Source organism: Serinus canaria, chromosome 2, assembly GCF_022539315.1.
Source record: "Serinus canaria isolate serCan28SL12 chromosome 2, serCan2020, whole genome shotgun sequence".
Taxonomy (NCBI): Eukaryota; Metazoa; Chordata; class Aves; order Passeriformes; family Fringillidae; genus Serinus; species Serinus canaria.
The window spans coordinates 106226280-106245813 of NC_066315.1; the positions used below are offsets into that span (position 1 = coordinate 106226280).

The window sequence follows — 19534 nt, forward strand, 5'->3', positions numbered from 1 at the left end:
ACTTTCACTGTGTTAGCTGCTGGACTACTCCTGACAGCTAAATAGCTGGATATGAGTAAAAAGGAGTTATCTCACCCAGTACTGTATTTATAAACATCAGTAATTTCTTAAGTTCTGCTATGTATGTTCCATTGCATTTCTAGTTTTAAGTCCTACATACTCTAAGTAGCACCATGTTGCTAATGAAATAAATATTCTTTCGTCCAATTTATTTTTAAGTGTTAATCAGTGATCCTTAGAGAGCTTCAGAGTAACTTACTATCAATCTCTATTACTCGTGATAATTAGCATTTATTCCTATGCCCCTTTTGCTGTCTTATCCCATTCCTAGTGCTTCACAGTCAACCTCACTCCATGCTTCATTTTTATGGTAGCAGCTTCTCAGAAAACTTCAGGCGTTCTGAACATGAAGATCGATTCCATCAGACTGTGCTATGAGTTGTTACTATAACTCTACCGGACTGAGGGTCAGCTTTTCTTGTTTTGCATCTGTTTTTAAAAATGAACATATTTAGCTTAGGTTGTTGGGTTTTTTTTTTACTTACTACTTTATCCAGGTATCTATTCATGTCAAGAAGGTTTGTTTGGTTTCATTTCACAGGATTTCACTCTTATGCTTCTGTTCTATGATACAACAATTGTTCTTCCTGTAGGGAAAGCCTACTTTCTTTTTGAACTTCTTCAGGGCTTCTGGCAGAACTCCACCTAGACTTGCTGAAATAACAGATTCTCTTAATTTTGTAAATTTAAGTATTCTTTTTTGAATCTAAAATCTGATTTCTTTTATCACATTGTAGTCTTTTAGCATCCTCTGTGGTGAAAACTGTAGAAATACAATGATATTTTTCACTGAAGTCCTTGCCCCTCTTTAATCAGGTGCATTTTCTCAAAACAAAAACCAATTACTTTACACATTTTAGAGTAATTTAGGTATGAAAATGGAAGTGTGTCTTTTGCAAAATTTAGCCTGCCTATAAAGCAGCACATCTGCTTTCTTATGGCAAACATTGTGAAGTCAATTTCAACAGAAACAAGGAGCCAGCTTCTCCCTTCTGCGAGTCATTCATAGAGCAGAAAAGGAAATAAAACAGTCTGAATACAGAAAAAATACAACAACAAAAATCATAACCTATGATAACTAGAAGTCACTGACTGCATTAACCCCTCCTCTTTACTCTTTTAACATTTTTATCATTTCTGCCCATGCGTTTGATTTGCTATGTCAGTCCCCCTTATTTTCTATATTCTGACTGTAAAATGCCAGTTGCAACACCTTTTTTACAAGTTTTCTGTTGGCTAGATTTTATTTAATAAGGAAGACTTATGAAAATGAACTTTGCATCTTGCCATTTTCTCCTGGTCCTGTCATGCACTTCTGCTTTTTCTTTTGTTTAGGGAACACACATTCCTTTCTAATGTATTGTTTTAGTAGAAATACTTCTGTGTGGAGCTATCTCCTCTCATGTTGTTCTTTTGGCATAGTATCAGAGGAATAAGGTAATTTTTGTCACCACCAATTAAAAAGTTTTACGAAACAGGACTGTTATAAAACAATTAAACCTTGGAAATGCAGTAGTCTCTAGGAGGGAAACCCTGGAGGAAATTCTGCTTATTAAAACTGCAATTTTAGTTTCCATTAAAAAGGAGAATAAGACAACAGAAGATGGGTTGGCAAGACAAATTATTTCTTAATGTCAGTTGAGCCTATTTCAAATGAGATAACGTATCTACACCAGGTTGGGTTCAACACATTTTTGCCTCGTCAACTCATTTATCTAATTCAGTCATCTTGATTATAGCCTCATGGACCTTCATTTTCAGAGAAAGAATTTCTTAACAAACAACCTACACAACATGCTGATTACTGAACAGTTAATTCTAATTAACTTGGCTATGGCAAGAGAATTTTGATAAAGTCCTAGACTGCAAATAAGGTCTGGTTATGCTGGCCAAACATCTTTAAAATCAAAACCCACAGCAGAGTCTCCAGATGAGACATCAGAGTGATAGGGATCTAATTTAAAGAAACAAATGAGAAAATTAAAATCACAAATAATTTATTCTTCCGTTAGAATTGATGGAGTACAGTTTTAAATAGCAATGAAGTACACAGTGGTGGAAAATTGGCACAGAACCTACAAGATTTTAATTCATAATAATGTTCCTCATGCCATATCTGTTCAAACCTTGATGTGTATTTTCTACTGACTTTAAGAAAACTGTTTACCTTTTATAAACGACGCACAAATTGAAAATCTTGCCTTCCATATATAATGTCACACATACTATGAACATGAGTTGTTTTTTATCCCCCTGAACATTGATTGCAAACTGAAAAAAACACAAAATATTACTTTATTCCTGGGTTAATTTTAGATTTTATCATTTATAAAAGTTGCAAGGGATTCTTGAATGCATACATTTCTGCAGAATAGAATATCCATTTATTTATCTGATACACAGTTGTAGGGCAGTTTCAAAACCAATTTTTTGCGTACTGTTGTTATTGATCAAGGTGCTGCCTCTCTCACATGCAACACTATAAGCATTAATGCAGTTACAAACAAAATTTGGCATTTGCCTCACCAACAGGTTTTATACTTAATGTTATAAAACATCCCCTTGGTCTCATGTTAAACCAGTAAGAAAAATGGGCACAAAAAAAAAATGCCCCTTTTCCAAAGTTATTAACTCCCAGTTATGAAAGCTGTCCTAGTTCTGGCCAGGACGGGGTTAATTTCTGCAGTAGCCAGGAGGGGACACCTCATTCTCAGGGGACCCTTCCAGGCATGTAGCATGGGGTGGAACCAGGCTCTGTGTGGTGAGCAATCATGAAGCCTTCCCCTCTTCCTTGCACCCTCTGGCACTGGTATTGCTGCCATTACCTTCCTTTTGCTGTTTCCAGTAAATTGCTCTCTCAAGCCGTGATCTTTACCTTTTGTGCCTCTGATCCTCCTCTCCAGCCTGCCACAAGGAAAGGGGAGGGAGAGTGGGGAGCAAGTGAGCGGCGCGTGGCTTGGAGTGTGTCAGTGGGAAGACTAAAATTGGGGGACACCATTCCTAAACCATGACAAAAGTTTAGATAGGTTTTACAAAGTCCTCTAGGCTATTTTGATACATACAAATTATTCAACTAAAGGTTAAAATACACTTATACAATACAGTCCTGTTCTCCATATTCTTTTTCAATTTCTTTGCATATTCAAGCCAAGTAAAACTAACACTTGTCATTTTCTTTGTTATTGCAATTATTAAGAAGGATTACAGCTTGCCTATGCAAAGCTCTGACAAAACACTTGAGAAATAAAACCCGAACGTTTATCTTGTTACCCAAAAAATGTTGCAGAAAATTGTCAAACTATGTTAGAAACAATTTTTACAAAACCGCTTCACTCAGAAAAATTGGAAAGCTTAAAAAACTTATTTTTGCACAAGACTATATTACACTGTCCTTAATTATGTTCCCATTTAGATAAGTGGGATTCTCAATCTTTGTACGTGAACCCATCAGTGACATAGAATGCTCTCCATCTTTTCACCGTTATCTTTATTGTACACCATTTTGAGACTAATACAATCAAGCATTTACCATGCCCCTACCCATTTTAACAGTAGATTTGTTAACCTGCCCAGCGAGTAGTGTACTGTCTTGCATATTCACCACATGTAAAACATAATATACAAAATATTGCTGCTGTAAAAAGTGTGCATTTCCCCTTTCCCCCTACAAAAAAAAATCTGTGGAAAAAATATTAAATTCCCATAACCTTCATAAACATACAAAGCTGTTCACACCTCTCAGTCTGTAACAGTATATTTGAAATACAGTTCTCGACTCACTGCAAATTGTTATGTCACAGATTTTCTGTCCAATATTGCCATCTAGAGTAGAGATGTGAAACTAGTTTCTGAGAATCTACAGTCTTTAACAATTAACCCATAAAGACTGTATACCATAAAACAGCCACAAGATTCTTCCAAAATCTAGATGGACTGGGAGGTTCTCATCTTGGGAAGATGTCCACAGTGCTGAGGAGAAAATATGGCTGCTATTAGATTTTGCCTACCGGAATGTGAGTACTTTTTCACTGTTGGTAATTTCCATATTGACCCTAAAAAAAAATACAAAATACATAATTAGACCACAAGGCATATTTTCCTGCATTTAAAGCTGTAATTGGAAGACCATCCAAATAAACCATGATATTAAAAGGTGGAAACAAATACAAGTAAATGATATACTGATATGAGTAACCAGTATAGTTTCATCTCACTAAACATATTTTGTGCTCTAATGCAGAAGAAAGACCAAAGAGATGAATTTAAATCCAGGAACCTAATTTGATCAAAAGCGTACACCTTTATATTCAGCAGGCTGCTGTGAAATTAGCAGAACATCATCAAGGAAAAAAAAAAAAAAAAAAAGATGGGGATTACTTCCCACCTAAACTTTGAAAATTATTTCAAAAAGTCAAGGTCACTGAAATTTAAAGTAATTTAGGAAACTAACCGTGACAAAGAAGTATCTAAAATTATTAATCTATCAAGCATTACAGAATAATGGTACATGTATTTCAAAACCAAGGCACATCCTGGTGAACAAGAACAACAGTCCACATATCCTAGAGGAGGCAATTATTCCACAGATCTGATACACAGAATTACCACCCTTGTTGATATTCTCTATTTCTTTGGACAGAATGCCATGTACTGCAGAGGTGGACAGAGATGAAAGCATCAATGCTATAAGCTCACCATGATCCTTCACCACGGGGCTCAAGGCTTGCAGAAAAAAGTACTGTGCTAGGAAGTAAACATGCTCCAAATTGATCCTGCCACTGGTTCCATGTAAAGTACTACCAAACAAGGCAGTGTTTTACATTTAGTTTTATGTTGCAATGTCAGTTATGTTCCATTACAATATAACAATCAGACACAAAGAAGAGTTTCACAACAGCTGCCAGATGAGAATTTAAGCAGCACAATTCCTATGGGAATGGCCAGTATGAAAGAGAGGTCTTCTGTAATTGAGCTTCCCAGAGGAACATACAAGTGCACAAACTGGAGGAGCACAGCCTATCAACAGAGAGGGTTATCCACCTCTACTGCAAGGAGAGCTGGAAGAAACTCAGCAATCTGTGATTTAGTTTCTTTGACCCTATACCAGCCACAAGCAAAGAATTCTCCTGTAGCTTATTGTTTTCAGAGGAAGCTACTGGTTCAATGCATAAACATTTTATCTGTTAAATAATTAAAAGTAACTGCATCTCTAAACTACCTCACAGAGAGTTTGTTCCTTCTTCCTTGTCTTTTCTAATTTCTCTAGAAAGAAAGCCAACTGTTCTTCAAAATTGTGGGCAATTCTCACTTCCTCAGAGAAGTTTTTCTTGAAAGTTCAACTGATCTTCTACTGACATAACAGGATTTTATTTAAATATCAGAACCTCAACTTTATCATTCAGTTAATCTTAACATTATTTATACTAAGGAAAGTAATAGTGTACATTTTAATGACGTTTCTAAATGATTCACAGTGAAAAGTTTGGATTTTTACAAGTTAGTACCTTTTAAAGGAACAAAACCTGTTTCATCCTTAAATTTTAGTACAGCTTTTTTACATGAGCCCTTCACTACAACTCCAGCCTAAAGTTTTGGTGGCAACTGTTTGTTTGTTTTAATCTTGTCTTAGCAGTGATAGGAATGAAGCAGTTGATTTTCAGGTCACTTCTTTCCCATGTTCACTGCTCCTTTATATTGCTTAGAGAAAATCTGTACAAAAACAAGTTCATGTCTCCCCATAAGCTCTGCAGCTGAAGGACCTCAGCTGCATGCCTCAGGTGCTTTTGCAACTGAAGAGGAAGATTATGATTAGACTTTGTGTTTGTGGAAAATAAATTCAACCATTTCTATTGCAAAGAAGTAATGAAAAATGATTCACCATGAGATTTAGAAACCTCATCTTTCATATTAGTCATTCACCATAAGGCTATGAAACACATCACCTTAATTTTTAACATCCAAAAATACTGCTGGGAAGGCCTCACTTTGCCAAATTGCATTAAAACTTACCAAACTCAGGAGAGAATGACTAATCACAATTCCATACAAATGATTCTTGGTAATTCACCAAGAAACAAATGATTCTTGGTAATTCACCAAGAAACAAACTCCAGGAGAATTGTACATACATACCTGAAAGACCATGTCCTAAAATTCCTTAGGTAAGTGTCCAGAATCTAAGATTATCAAATGAGTGTGTAAGAATCACCAGTTTCTAATCAAACAGAAGAATACCTGGTCATATCCGTAAGGCCTCTGCTGTGGTGGTTGTGGTGGCCCAGGCTGCGTGGGTCTGTATCCCCCATACTGTTGTCCTTGTCCCTGTGGATAATTGGGATACTGAGGCCCTGGACCACTCTGGGAAGGACCTGGAGATTAAATTTAAAAAGAGTGCTTACAATGTTGGAAAGAAGAGAACAGGAAAACCACTGAATTTTACAGCTAAAACCACTGAATTTTACAGCTAACCAGGACTAAGAAATACCACTACTATGCCATTAGTTCTTTCGAGTGCCCCACCCCCCTCCCCCTGGAAAGCACCTTGGCTGCCAGGGCTTGTGCTCCAACCACAGAAACATTTACTTTTATTTATATATTCACTATTTAATATCAATGCATGTAGTTCCATGTACAGGACAGAAAGAACAAGGCAAGAAATTATAAACATGAGCCCTTTCCAGAATTTAGGAAGGCAGTCTCCTGATGTACACTGCTTAAGTTCCAGAATTTTCTGATGCCACGACAATCCAGATAATCAGCTATGTTTAACATCTGGACTTTTTTTGAAGAGACCAGTAGTACTATGCTGCCAGAGAGTGAACTCCCACACCACAGCAGGCAATCATGGATGGATTGTCAGGGAAGCAAGCTACATAAGTATAAAATGTGAGATGTGACAAGCAGTAAAAGGTACTGTGAGATGGAAAAAAGCACCCTCTACTCCATACTCCTTTGGTATTATTAACTTTCCAGAAAAAGGTTAGGAAAAAACCCAAAACCTGGACTCCAGTCTTTTTTGTCTGTAAAAGAAGTAGTTGTTTTGCAAGCACACCTCTCTGTTACTATTCACAGGGACTTGGCCTGTCTACCACTGGAAGCTGCACGTTACCACCATTAGTGCAGCCATATCCCAAACAAAATTATACCCATCCCCTCCAGCACTGGGAAAGATGTATTCTGTATTTCAGTGGCACTCCCTATGAATCCTCTGCAGTGGATCTGTTAGCTTTTTCAACAAGACCCCTTAAAAACTGGGTCTCTCTTTTTCAGAGCTGAAGATCTGCAGCTTTTCAGAAGGGCTTTTCTTTTAAACAAACCAACAGTTTTGTTTCCCTCCCTTCAAAAGAAACAATGTGTTTTTAGCAACAGTGATTCAATGCTAGAGAGGGCTAGTTTGAGCTACAGGCATTGGACATTAAGATGACATCAGCTGGTAACTCCTTCAGTAATTCTGGATCTGTAAGACAGTGAAAAGATGACCTGGAGAAGAAAAGCTCCATCAGCTATCACCATTCTCCTCACGCCTCAAATCCCCTTGAACTATGCAGTTTCAGCTTTCCACAGTGAAACAAAACCTTAAAGATTGATAATAACGTCTGAGATATTGATTTATTTCTGAAAATTAGAAAGCAATTAAATATTAAATTGAGCAAGAATACGATATCCTAAAAGTGCTGAGTTCATCTGATAAATGAACATGGGTTTATTTATTCATGGTAATTCTTTATAGCTGAATTCTAAATATTCATTGACACATTTCACAAAAAAAAAAGGAACTTCAGTAACAATTCCTGCTAAAAACCAGAAACTGAAAAATATGTGATTCTGTTTTACAAATTATGCTGGGTAAGTGGCTCCAGTAGATTTCCTAATCCCTTTTCTTCTAGTATTTCTTAACCTAAACTTTCTGAATAAATCAGATTTTATTTCTTTACTTACAAAGTTCAGAGCAGTGATCTACATGGACCTCTACTCTGACCTTTAGTCTGTCCCTGTCTTATGTTTAGTAAAATTAAGGTACTCGTATTACTTCAAAACTATCAATTCATCTATAAACACCAGAAGTAGAACTTGGTAAATCTCAGTGGATACTCTTAAAGCTTAACTCTGTCTCAACATAACTGGAGTTCACATCCATGTGAATCTGACATCTTATCTACTGGCAAACAAACTACCCGTGCATTTCCTCACATACACACAATGCTGAAAGCTTTAGTATTTAAGCTTGCAAAGGAGGTGAAAGCTAAAATACTTGGAATTTATGGAATTTCAGAGATTCCTTCTTCTATCATAAATTTATGTATATTGCTTTACAGTATGCAAGCAAATAAAACTTATAAGAGCAGTAGTTTCAGTATGCTCTCCTGACACAAAGTTTTTTATAATTAATGCACAAAAATTACATTCTACTGTTTAAAGTTTCCTTTTTGGAAGGTTTTCCTTGAATCCAGGGACTTGTGGAAGAGGATTTCTCATTCCTGCCATGTATCAGAAGGTTTTGACTAGTAGCACAAATTTATAAGGCACAGTTTCTTTAAAGGTGTGCTGTCAGTGCTTACAGTCATTGCTCTACTTATCAGTACAAGAATTTGAAAATAATGGTTCATGTATGTTGAATGAAGTTTTAAACCAGTTTTTAAAAGACTGTTTTAATTAGCAAATCCACAGATGAAAGTGGTTCTTTGTCATCTTTGTGAGTATGTTCACCTACAGAAGACAAGAAAAGAGCAGAATCTTTCTGGGTCCTTCTAAATTACAGACACCCACTGCAATGCTGTTTAGACACTCTTGGTTTTCTGTGCTACCACACTCTCCTAGACTGCCTAATCCTAAACAGATCTAACTCCTCAAAGACACTGCCTTCTACGTTTTCTTGTCTCAGCTCAGTGAAATTGCAGGCACAGAGCTGTTCTGTCCAAGCCTGGCCTCTGGACACAGTCAAACAGGGATGGAATAACACACAACAAAGGTCTCTCTCAGTCCTTTCTGTGACAGCTGTCTGTGTCCTCAGGTTCTTACCATAACCCTGCTGTTGTCCTGGATAGCCTTGTTGGCCGGGATATTGCTGCTGTTGTGGTGGATAACCCTGCTGCTGGGGTGGTCCTTGATATGCATCTTGCTGCTGACCATATTGCGAGTTTCCTGTAAGATCATTGCAAGAAAGCAAAAACTCATAAAGATACCTATTTTATTATTTTTTTCCTTCTAAGATGCACAGCCAACAACACAAGAACAAAATGAAAATGCAATATTGATTTCAAAAACTGAACAAAACAAAGAAAACTCAAACCAAACAGAAGGAACTCGGCCAAACAAACTGCAGTTAAAGCCAATTTTGCAAAGTTGAACTGCAGCATTTTCAGCATCTCTGCCAAACGAGCATTACATTTACTGGAACATCACAGTCATAAGATCATGACTATGCTAAATAAAATAAAATAAAAACAAAAAAAAGACAAAATTAAGGACAGCTACAAGAGCACGGACTAGCTACACAAGATCAGCAAGCTGTTTCCTAACGGCACTATAATTATACAAAATGTATACACACACAAAAAGATATATAACTGAACCAACAAATTTATGTTAAAATAAAAATTTCCATTGAGGTAAAAAAAAAAAAAAATCTCTAGAGTGTTTTAGTCATTTTACTGTTGTTAGAATGGCAAATTGTGGTTATATATTTAAGGTGTTTGCAAGAAATTATTCTGAAGGCTCCAAGTTCCCTGCCATTTCCAAGACAGCCAGCAACTAGTATTCTACAAGAGCTTTGCATGGGTATAAGTTGTGTTGTGCAAGAATTTCTGTTCCCGTTGAGGGTGGGGGAGGAAAGGGAATGTCTGTGCGTATGTGTGTGAAGGTATATAGATACCTCCTTCGTAGTAATGTTGTGAGGAATCCTCATAAGGCCTATCGTAGCCTTGTTCAGGATACGACGGTTGCTGATAACCGTAATCATTATGACCTACATCAATTCGACAAGAGACAGGAAGAAACGTTAATGGCCTCTGAGTGAAAACCCTAAAAATATTTCATTTCTCAGAAAAATGAAAAAAAAAATTTTTTTAAACTGGATATACATGAAAAAGAATTTTCAATTGTATCAGCCAAAGACTTATTAATATGATTTCCTTTCATATTGAATTAACATGTGACAGGGGAAAAAAAAGGCTTAATGCAGTAGTTCTAGAAACATCACAGTAAGGGATGGTCTTAACCTTCCAATAATCCTTTTTGGGGAGTCGGAGGGGGGGGAGAGTACTTCATCTTTCACTCAAAAAAAAAAATGAAAGCATTTAGGCCTTTCACATGTAAATAACCTGAATTAAATTAGAATGAACAAAGAAAGCAATTATCATACTTTGTCTAACACCTGTTCTGCTGATCTCCAATTCAAAAGCATATGCTAAAAGCAGTGTGAAATATAACAAATAAAGCTCAATGAAGTTATGAACCATCATCTACATTAAATTCTGGTTTTGAATGACAGAAATACAACACTCTCAAGGTTTTCCCTACAAACAGAATTCCTGCTTAAAGTCTTAAGAAAACTTTTCCTCTTACATTCCAGTCCTGAGCAGATTCATTACAAACAAACCTTTCTACTCAAAGGCTACAGGCATCTCTGATTAAGAAACCAATACATGCAGTAAACACCCCACCTGTTGTTGTATTTAGCACACATCTATTTTGTGTTACAGATGATCAAAATAGATCTTATTGCTAACTTGGTCAAGAATACATGCCAAAATTTTGTTTACATTTGAAATTAAATAGTAAAAATTTGGAATAAAATTTTAAGGAAAGGAGGTAACAGTTCTGAAACTCAGTGGTTCTGCAATCTGGTCTGCAACTGTACAATACACCACTGACTGAACCTTACATGCATATATAACCATTAAAACAAGCCTTAAAATATTCTACTTGTGTTCTACGTAAGAGTAATAATGAGATAATGATAAAGATGACTCTTTAGAAGGAATGGATCCTAGAAGTCATCTGTGCTGACACAAAGCTGTTGATGGTAACATCAAACTGCCTTTACTAGAATAAATTGCCTGTAACAATTTAGTGTTCATGTGTATACATAAATGTTCCAAAATGAAATCTGAATAATTACCAGTTAATGCAACTTGTAAAGTAACACTGCACACACACACCTCCAGAAATTAACACATGTAAACTTATACAGATAAGGTTGATGTACCTTAAAATCAATTTGATGGAAATTGAATTCAAACAACTGACTTTCATCCCTTTATTTGCTATGAGTAGTTGCTTTGGCAATTACACAGCTTTGCTTTGTATATATTTTTAAAACATTAACATCTACCACATTTCTTGAGCTTCATAAGATACCATGAAGTTGCACACATGGTTATCACAGTAATCAGGAGTTAGCATCTTTGTTCTCCCAGTCTCTGCTCAGCCTGAAAACAAGTTAATTTCAACTTTTCTAACTTATGACACAATCCAATAGTCTTCAGCACTCCATATTCCAAGAGGTAGGAGGACAGATTTATGAATTTTAAAGAGTCAGTCTTGTCTTGAAAGCACTGAGGGGACATCTAAAGAGGATTCACATTTTCAATATCCTCAGGGCAGGGACCACTTTATTCCAATATAAATGTTAAACTGAAGGCCCATACCATGTCAGCAATAACACATTTGTGCGACTTACATGAAAATGAAACACTAAGTTAAAAAAGTAGAGTATTTACAGAAAAAACCCCACATCTTTTTAGCAAGTTTTTTCAGTTCAGTAAAATTTTTAATAAAAGGATATCGCCCCCTTTCTTATTGATAATAAAGTTATGACTGTTTAAATTCATGTCAATCACATTAGATATGCTAAGGAACTCTCCATTCTTTGAGAGAAACAAATTATTTCCATTCTTTTGAAATACTAAAACTGTTTTTAAGTTTCAAATGGGAGTAACACAAATTACATGCTTTAAGTTGCAAATTTAACTAGTCATAGTAACTTAAAATGTAGCAACAATTCTGAATTTGGAGGGTTTTTTAAATGTGAGGTATGATATCCAATTACTATTCTTGCCTCATCCCCTAATTTTGGGCATATGACTATATTAGTATTGGGCAGGTATAGAAAATGGGAAAGTTAACATTTATGAGAGATTACCATCAGGGTAATATTGCTGGTTCATGCCTTCTGGAGGACCTTGTCCACCATGACTGTATTGGTCCCCATAATAGTCTTCCTGGCCTGAGTACTGCTGTGGTGGGCCTGAAAAACCACAACCAGTCAATACGTAAATAACTTGTTTTCTCTGTTATAAAGCCTGCTAATTTCTGATTTTAGTATGAGAAATATTTCTCAAATGTATTCCCCACCCATATTGTTGCATTACAGACAACATATGTATCCTAGTTTAATTAAATAAATAAGTAAATGTATCTATCCACATATACACAGACACACAGTTGTTTGGCTGCACTAGGCTGAGACTAGATATATCAAACTTCAGTTTTGAGCTCATTTTAGGAATATGTGTATAACAGACTAGAGTGTTAAAAATAAAATTATTTCTTGTTGAAAAGGACGAAAAAGAAAAAAGAGAACCAAAATCGTGGAACATCATTCCTTTTCTGTAATTGAATGAATCCAGAAACAAGTAGGTATTCTGCTCCTTTTCTGTACCTATCATTTAAATATCAAAACAGAATTCTGCATCAGCATATCTGAGATGCATAATTTCAGAACGTATAATCTCAGAAAGAATCAAAAGAAAAAGAAAACAAACTTGTCTTCACATTTCATGGCAGCAGCAATAATCTCTTGCTGCAAGAACCACCCTTAAAATGGGTAACAAAAAGAGTGTGCAAACCAAGTCTGTCACACCAAATGACTTAACAGAAATTTGGTGTAAGCAAGAAAGTGATGTAAAATGTTTTTTTAACATGGTTATTTAAAATCAATGCAAAAATACTGAAGTGAATTCCTACCTTGCTGTGGTGGCCTGTATGGAGGAATCTGTCTCTGCCCCATCATGTGATTTCCTTGGTTAACTTGGCCCATCATTCCCATTGGTGGCTGCTGCCCCTGGTAATGCTGGCCACCTGCCTGTGGCATGTTGTATTGCTGGGAGGGAGGCTGCTGGTGCATCATTGGACCTGCAAAAGGTGAAGCAGCAAAAATGTCAAATACACAAAAATGATTTGTGATTAAATCTTTCCAAAAGAACATGGAAAACCTAACATTTACAAATGGACCCCCAAAAAGCTCTGTATATCCACTGGTCTGGTAAGGGTTTGTTTGTTTCTGGACCTATGCAAATGTAGGTGAACAATTCAGCAGCCAAACTACAAAACAGAAATCAGCCTAAATAAGGTTGCTCTTCAAAACCACAGATATTAGTTTACACCTACACAAAGATAACTTTTGTGAAACACTTTCACGACTTTTTGTTTAAAAAAGTATCTTCCAAAAAAGTGTAGGTGAAAACCTGATGGTGAAACCTTGGTAAGTCATAGAAAAATTATTTAACATTTGTGATCTCCTCAGCGCATAGTTTGAATACACATACATAGCTGCTGTTATATACCACCAACAAACCACTAAGCTGTTATCACAAAATCAACAATTTTATTTAGCCTGTAAAGACAAACCACATGAACCAGACAGGCAATTACACAACAGGCATATGCAGAAGGCCCACAGAACACAGGCTCTGCCTGACACTGAACAGTCCTAAACAATCTGTAGCAAAAAAATCTTTCATACCTAGTTGCACCAAGTTTCTATGAACTGCAGGAAGAGACCAGGAGAGATCAAGTACTGTCCGTGTTTTATCAACTGACAAAATCTGATTAAGGCTGTACTTGGAGAAATGCAAATTTCAGTAATGAAAACAGACAGTTAAAGAGCACCCTACTGACACCACACAGCAATGAAAGTGATGATTACACAATTTCATTATATGAGATTGCAGGTTAGACTGATAGAACATTTAACAAAAAACAGCCTCTGTGCCTCCTCTGTAGTACTACTTCAGAAAAGAGTTATTCCAGTATCAAAAACATGACCAGGAAAAGGTTTTGACAAGGAGCTAAACTTTTTTAAAAACAACAGATTTTTGTAATATGTTAATTCAAACCACTTCACACATACTGCCCAGTCTATAATGACAAAACCCTAAGCTTTTTTTTGGCTTTTTAAAAAGTAAGTTAATTTATAAACTACAAAGACAAGAAGAAACTAGCAGCCTCACTAAAACCTAAAACAAACCATGACATAAAACATCAAACTAGAAGAGCCACTCCTAAGTACCATCCAAGGAGAAAAAGGAAGATATCACCTTCTTTCTGTATGCTTAATTTTTCCATTCCATTTAGTATTTTTGAAAAACTAGGTGCTGAAGCACAAGCAGAAAGTCATGTGTGAAACTAAAGTACTGGAAAAATACCTAGATACAGCCAAGTGACAATGGATTTACACAGGCAAAAGAATATGTAGTTAATGCAGAGTTACCAGTGAAAGTTATAACAAATTAATTAATGGTATGAATTCAAAGTGCATTAGTTAAATCCCATAAAACCCCGGTGTGGGATCTCTCACTGAGAAGTAAAGTGGCCTAAGCTTCATTTTCCTCTAAAGATGAATACTGGCCACTCTTAAGAAGATCCAGTTATGCTTCTGTCCTTCAGTAAGGCAAGTTTCTGTGTCCCGACTTTAAAGTAAAAAAAAAAAAAAAAAAAAAAGGGTTAAATTTAGATTTACTTATTTTTATTTTTGGCAAAATACTTTTCCTTTTTTGATCTTCTAAATGAGAAGGAAATTTAGATTATTCCATTTCATTGCTCCTCTGTTTGGAGGTACTGAGAAACATTAGGCAGTCTTGACAAAAAATAGAAACTTGTTGCCATAATAGTCCTAGATCTCAAGAAAGCTTGTTAATTAACAATATTAATATTAGTCACAATACAATGTGATAAAATGTGTTGGGTCCCTGTGGTGCAATGTAGAGATTTTCTGTTTGCTTTTTAAATTAGAACTTCATTAACGCTTTGTAGAGCCACAATGAGAATTCACTACCCTGAATTAGGCTGTGTGTTGTGTTCATAACAGACGGCCTGGCTTCCTTCCAGTTTGGTTCTTCTTATTAAAAAGATACCTAAAAGAACCACCATGGTCTCTACTCTACGTAACCATTTTATGCAGTGGTTTTGAGGAAACTTCCATTTGAAAAACCTAGCCTAGGAGAAAGCTATATTTATTCATCGTGTAACACTTAACATGTCATAAAACCCCAAAACTTAATAAAACACTTAAGACTCTTAATTCATTATCTACTTGGATATGGACAAACTTGAGAAGTGGGCCCAAGAGAACCCCATGAAGTTCAATAAGTCCATGTGCAAGGTGCAGCACCTGGGTCGGGGCAAATCTAGATATGAGTACAGAGTGAGAAACTCACTGAAAGCGGCCCTGAGAAGGACTTGAGGATTTGCATTGATGAAAAGCTGGGTCTGATCTGGCAATGTGGGCCTGCAGCCCAAAAAAACAACTTTATCCTGGGCTGCATGAAAAAACATGGCCAGGTGGTGAAGTGAGGTGAACGGGCCCCTCTACTCTGCTCTGGTGAGATCCCACGCAGAGTGCTGTATCCAGCTCTAGGGGGTCCAGCACAGAAAGACAAAGAAAGAGCTGTTGGACCGAGTTAAGAGGAAGGCCACAAGGATTATCAGAGGGATAGATAAGGAAACACTAAGACAGCATGGAGCAGAGAAAGCTGAAGGGAGAACTCACTTTGGCCTTCCACTATTTTAAGAGGGCTTTATAAAGGGAAGGAGACAGACCTTTTATACAGGCAGACAGTGACGGACAAGGGGCAATAGTTTTAAATTGAAAGAGGGTAGGTATAGATGGGATATTAGGAGAAAATTCTTTAGTGTGAGGGTGGCAAGGCACTGGAACATGTTGCCCAAAGAAGTTGTGGATGCCCATCCTTGGATGTGTTCAAGCCACCAGGATGGATGGGCTCTGAGAAACCTAGGCTAGTTGTAGCACAGGCAGAGAGGCTGGAACTAGGTGATTTTTTAGGTCCCTTTCAACCCAAACCATTCAATGACTCTATGTTTTCTCACATTTGGGGCACAGATTCTTACAAGCACCCTAAAACACAGCTTTTGAATCCCCGATCAGGTAACACCAATCAACTAACTGTAGCAGTCCTCACCAAAACCTTTTTGGTGTTTTTCCGCATGTTTAAAAAAAAAAAAAAAAGCTTATTTTTTAAATGATGGTTTTAAGCCTTGTGCTAGCTATTTTACAATGCAGGGTCAATTTAACTTGACAAACACTACAATTCAGATGTGCTTAGTCAAATGAACCAACATCCCAAAAGTGTTTTAACACCAGGAGCAGTTTAAACATTATCTCAAAAGACTTTGAGGATACAAAACTTTTTTCTACTCCTAATGTATGATTCAGGCTGCAAATTAAAGACAGTAGACACTTCTCCACACTTTATTACTCCACAAATTTCTCATCTCAAACTGAATCACAATTTCAGGTATCATTTTAAAAAAACTAGAACACAAAATGTCATAGAAAAAAAATCCTTAGTTACCAACAATGCCTTTCATGTTTTACTCCAGGGAAAGAAGATGAAAGCACAAGCTCCGTGACAGCTGTTTATATCTTTTGGTTTTTTATGACAAAACTACAGTGTCTTCTACAGCTAGACATCCTACACAACGCAGCTACAGCATGATGGCATTTCAGAATGTGGAGGCAATTTTATTTCCCTTTAATAGGCTAGATTTCAAAAAAAATGAGACCGCCCTGCTTTTTCCATAACATCTTGACTACTGTAAACGGTCGAGGTACTGAAACCTAACAGTCTCAGCTTACATGGGAGTGAACAGATGGGAAGACATCCACAAAAGGTAGTCAAACTCAGAAATCACTTCATCCTGACCTGCCATACCCTGAATATGTTTATATTTTAGCTAACATTGGATGTTCCTTTCTTTACGCACACAACAAAACAACCGGAATCTGCATCTGTCTCATCTTTATTCTTTCTATATCTTCATATTTGTTTGTAAGTGAAAGAGATCTGACATTTTTATTGGAATTTTCCCAAGGTTATACAAATGAAACTATCATTAAAAAATTTCAGCACCAGATTTGACAACTGGTCTGCAAGTGACTGAGTTAACATGATCTTGTCCTGCAGAAGACACCTGAAAACTTGCTCTCCTCCCTTACCACAGGAAACATATAATGCCCATTCAACAGATACTGGGAATTTGGCAACTTTGTGTGAAGCTCTTTTAGTACAGGAATGGAATCCCAGCAAAGGGATCTGACAAATGAGAAACAGTCTCTGGGATGGCTAAGCATACCAGAGTTTCTGAGATGACCAAGAACCAATTTCCTGGTTCTTACTTATAAAATGTATTAATTCCACTATTAAATATTATTCCCTGAGTGTGGAAGATTTGTTCAACATAAAAAAAAGAGGAATTTCCATGCAAGTTTCAGGTTTTAGAAAAATCATGCCTGTATCTTCCCCTCTGAAAAGTCAAAAACTGGCAACACATGAAATTTTTTTTCAACCTAAGTAGTTTACCATACACAAGAAGAAATGCACCCATAAGAACATAGTTTCTTCAATATTCATTCAGTTCCTTCTGCTTCCTATCTTTTCCAAAAAGGTAGCCAATATTCCTTGCGGATGTACCGGGCTGCTATATTAACTTGTCAATGAAGAGTCATCTACAGACTCTTCCACTTAAAATATTCTGCTTTTTAAGTCCAAAATTACTAGAATTCCTCTTTTAAACTGGATTGACTATATAAAATCAATACTATGAAAATTTTGCTTCTCGTTTAACATATTCCTCTAGATGGCATTTTATAACTAGTGCAAATCAATGAGTACAGAGTGGATACAGGAAGTGAATCCAGCAAATATTTCTGTTACTATGCATTTTATTTCTTAATTAGCACTTTTTCATTTTTTTCTTGCTAACACCATCTGCCTCATAAGGTGTATATACAGCAAGATGTTTTGGTAGCAAGTGCACATAACCCAAGTGTTAGAGCAAGCCTTCCTGAGTGTTATGGTGGTTTTATCTATTATATAATAGTATGCTTCTTTTCCCCTAGAAGTACTGGCTTCATTCAGTACATGGTAGGTATTACCCACTGAAAAGCTATTTCAATATTTTGTTTCTTCCTAATAGTTCATGTGAGATGTGATGCCTAGTCAAACACTGAAGACAGAATTATTAAATTATTCATAGGTTTTCTTATGGTACCCATAAGTAATTTGTCCAAATCTTCATAATGAATATACTTTGACAACTCTCCTGTGAAATCAGATGGTATTGTAATCTTACCATCAGATTCATTCCTCTACAGATGAGGAACCCACACAGGAAAAGATTAGGGCCAAAAACATCTACTAATTTTTAACAGCCAACTTGAGATGCTGAGACCTCATCTTGTGGAATATTTAGCATTATATTTAGCTAGTGCAGTTATTAACTGACAGATGTAATAGGATCTCTCATTTTCAGTATGGATCAATCCTGTAAGACAAAGAAACAAAGCATACTTAGGGGTTCGCAAATGTCTCCTGACCAACAACACTGAGGTTCAGAAATTTTGGTTCACTTGTGTTTCTGAATTGTTGTACATATAACCAGTTAAGAAATCTTTGAGTCCCAATCTGTCTATTCCGCTTTTCTTAAACTGCACTGGGTGCATTTCCTAGCAGCTCATTCTTGTTTCTTCACTTAGGAGAGAAGCATGAAGTGGCCATGCTTGGCTGAGACATCTGCCCAGCCAGACTGGGGCTTGGCTATCTACCTCTAAATTTCTCATGGTCTCTCTGTTGTTCTCTGCCCAGCTGTCGAGTCACAGGAGAGTGAAGATACAAAAAATACTTCCTCTTATTTGTCATCAAACATCAATACACATGCAACAACTAAGAGTAGAAAATGGAGGAAATGTATTAAGCAGACCTGATTGGGAATCAGATCAAAATAACAAACATCCCCATCTTCAGACTTGAGTCTTCCTCTCTCACAAGTATTTGGAACAGTACTTTCATTTAAAAGCAAATAACACTTTGTTTGCGTAACAGACAAGTTTCAAAGCCTTGCTTTAAAGAAAGGGGCACACGCACTCCTACATTTATAAATGAAGTGTTCTGTTTACTAATGTTTTTGTGAGACATTGAAACATTTTAAAGAATATGATTTTTCACCCCACTGGTCTCTCCTTCTGTGAAACCTCTGCAAAAAATAGAATCAGCCTTGAAGCAGACACTTGAAATGGGAAAAGTCTCAGCCTAAAGGGTCAAAACTTGGCAGAATTAGTTACACAATGCAAAAGCCTACTGTGGCCCTAATGGCATTGGTGCCATTGTTCTAAGTAAAGATTTTGCTCTTGTTCTTCAACCTATAATTTGGTTAATACTGTTTTATTCTCTATTCC

At 36.5% G+C, this 19534-nt stretch overlaps 1 protein-coding gene across 3 annotated transcripts in view; it reads right to left on the reverse strand.

Annotated features, from left to right (window-relative positions):
* Positions 1-2040: 2040 nt before the first annotated feature.
* Positions 2041-19534, reverse strand: part of SS18 (SS18 subunit of BAF chromatin remodeling complex) — a 42435-nt gene continuing 24941 nt past the window's right edge. The window contains exons 6-11 of one of the 3 annotated variants that reach the window (XM_050971036.1): positions 13027-13194; positions 12203-12307; positions 9932-10024; positions 9079-9201; positions 6295-6428; positions 2041-4112 (exon numbers count right to left, since the gene is read on the reverse strand). In XM_050971036.1, coding sequence (XP_050826993.1) covers positions 4086-4112; positions 6295-6428; positions 9079-9201; positions 9932-10024; positions 12203-12307; positions 13027-13194 — 650 coding nt within the window. In that variant the 3' untranslated portion in view covers positions 2041-4085. The remainder of the gene's footprint in view (positions 4113-6294; positions 6429-9078; positions 9202-9931; positions 10025-12202; positions 12308-13026; positions 13195-19534) is intronic. The other 2 variants (XM_050971037.1, XM_050971038.1) reach the window with 2 other exon arrangements.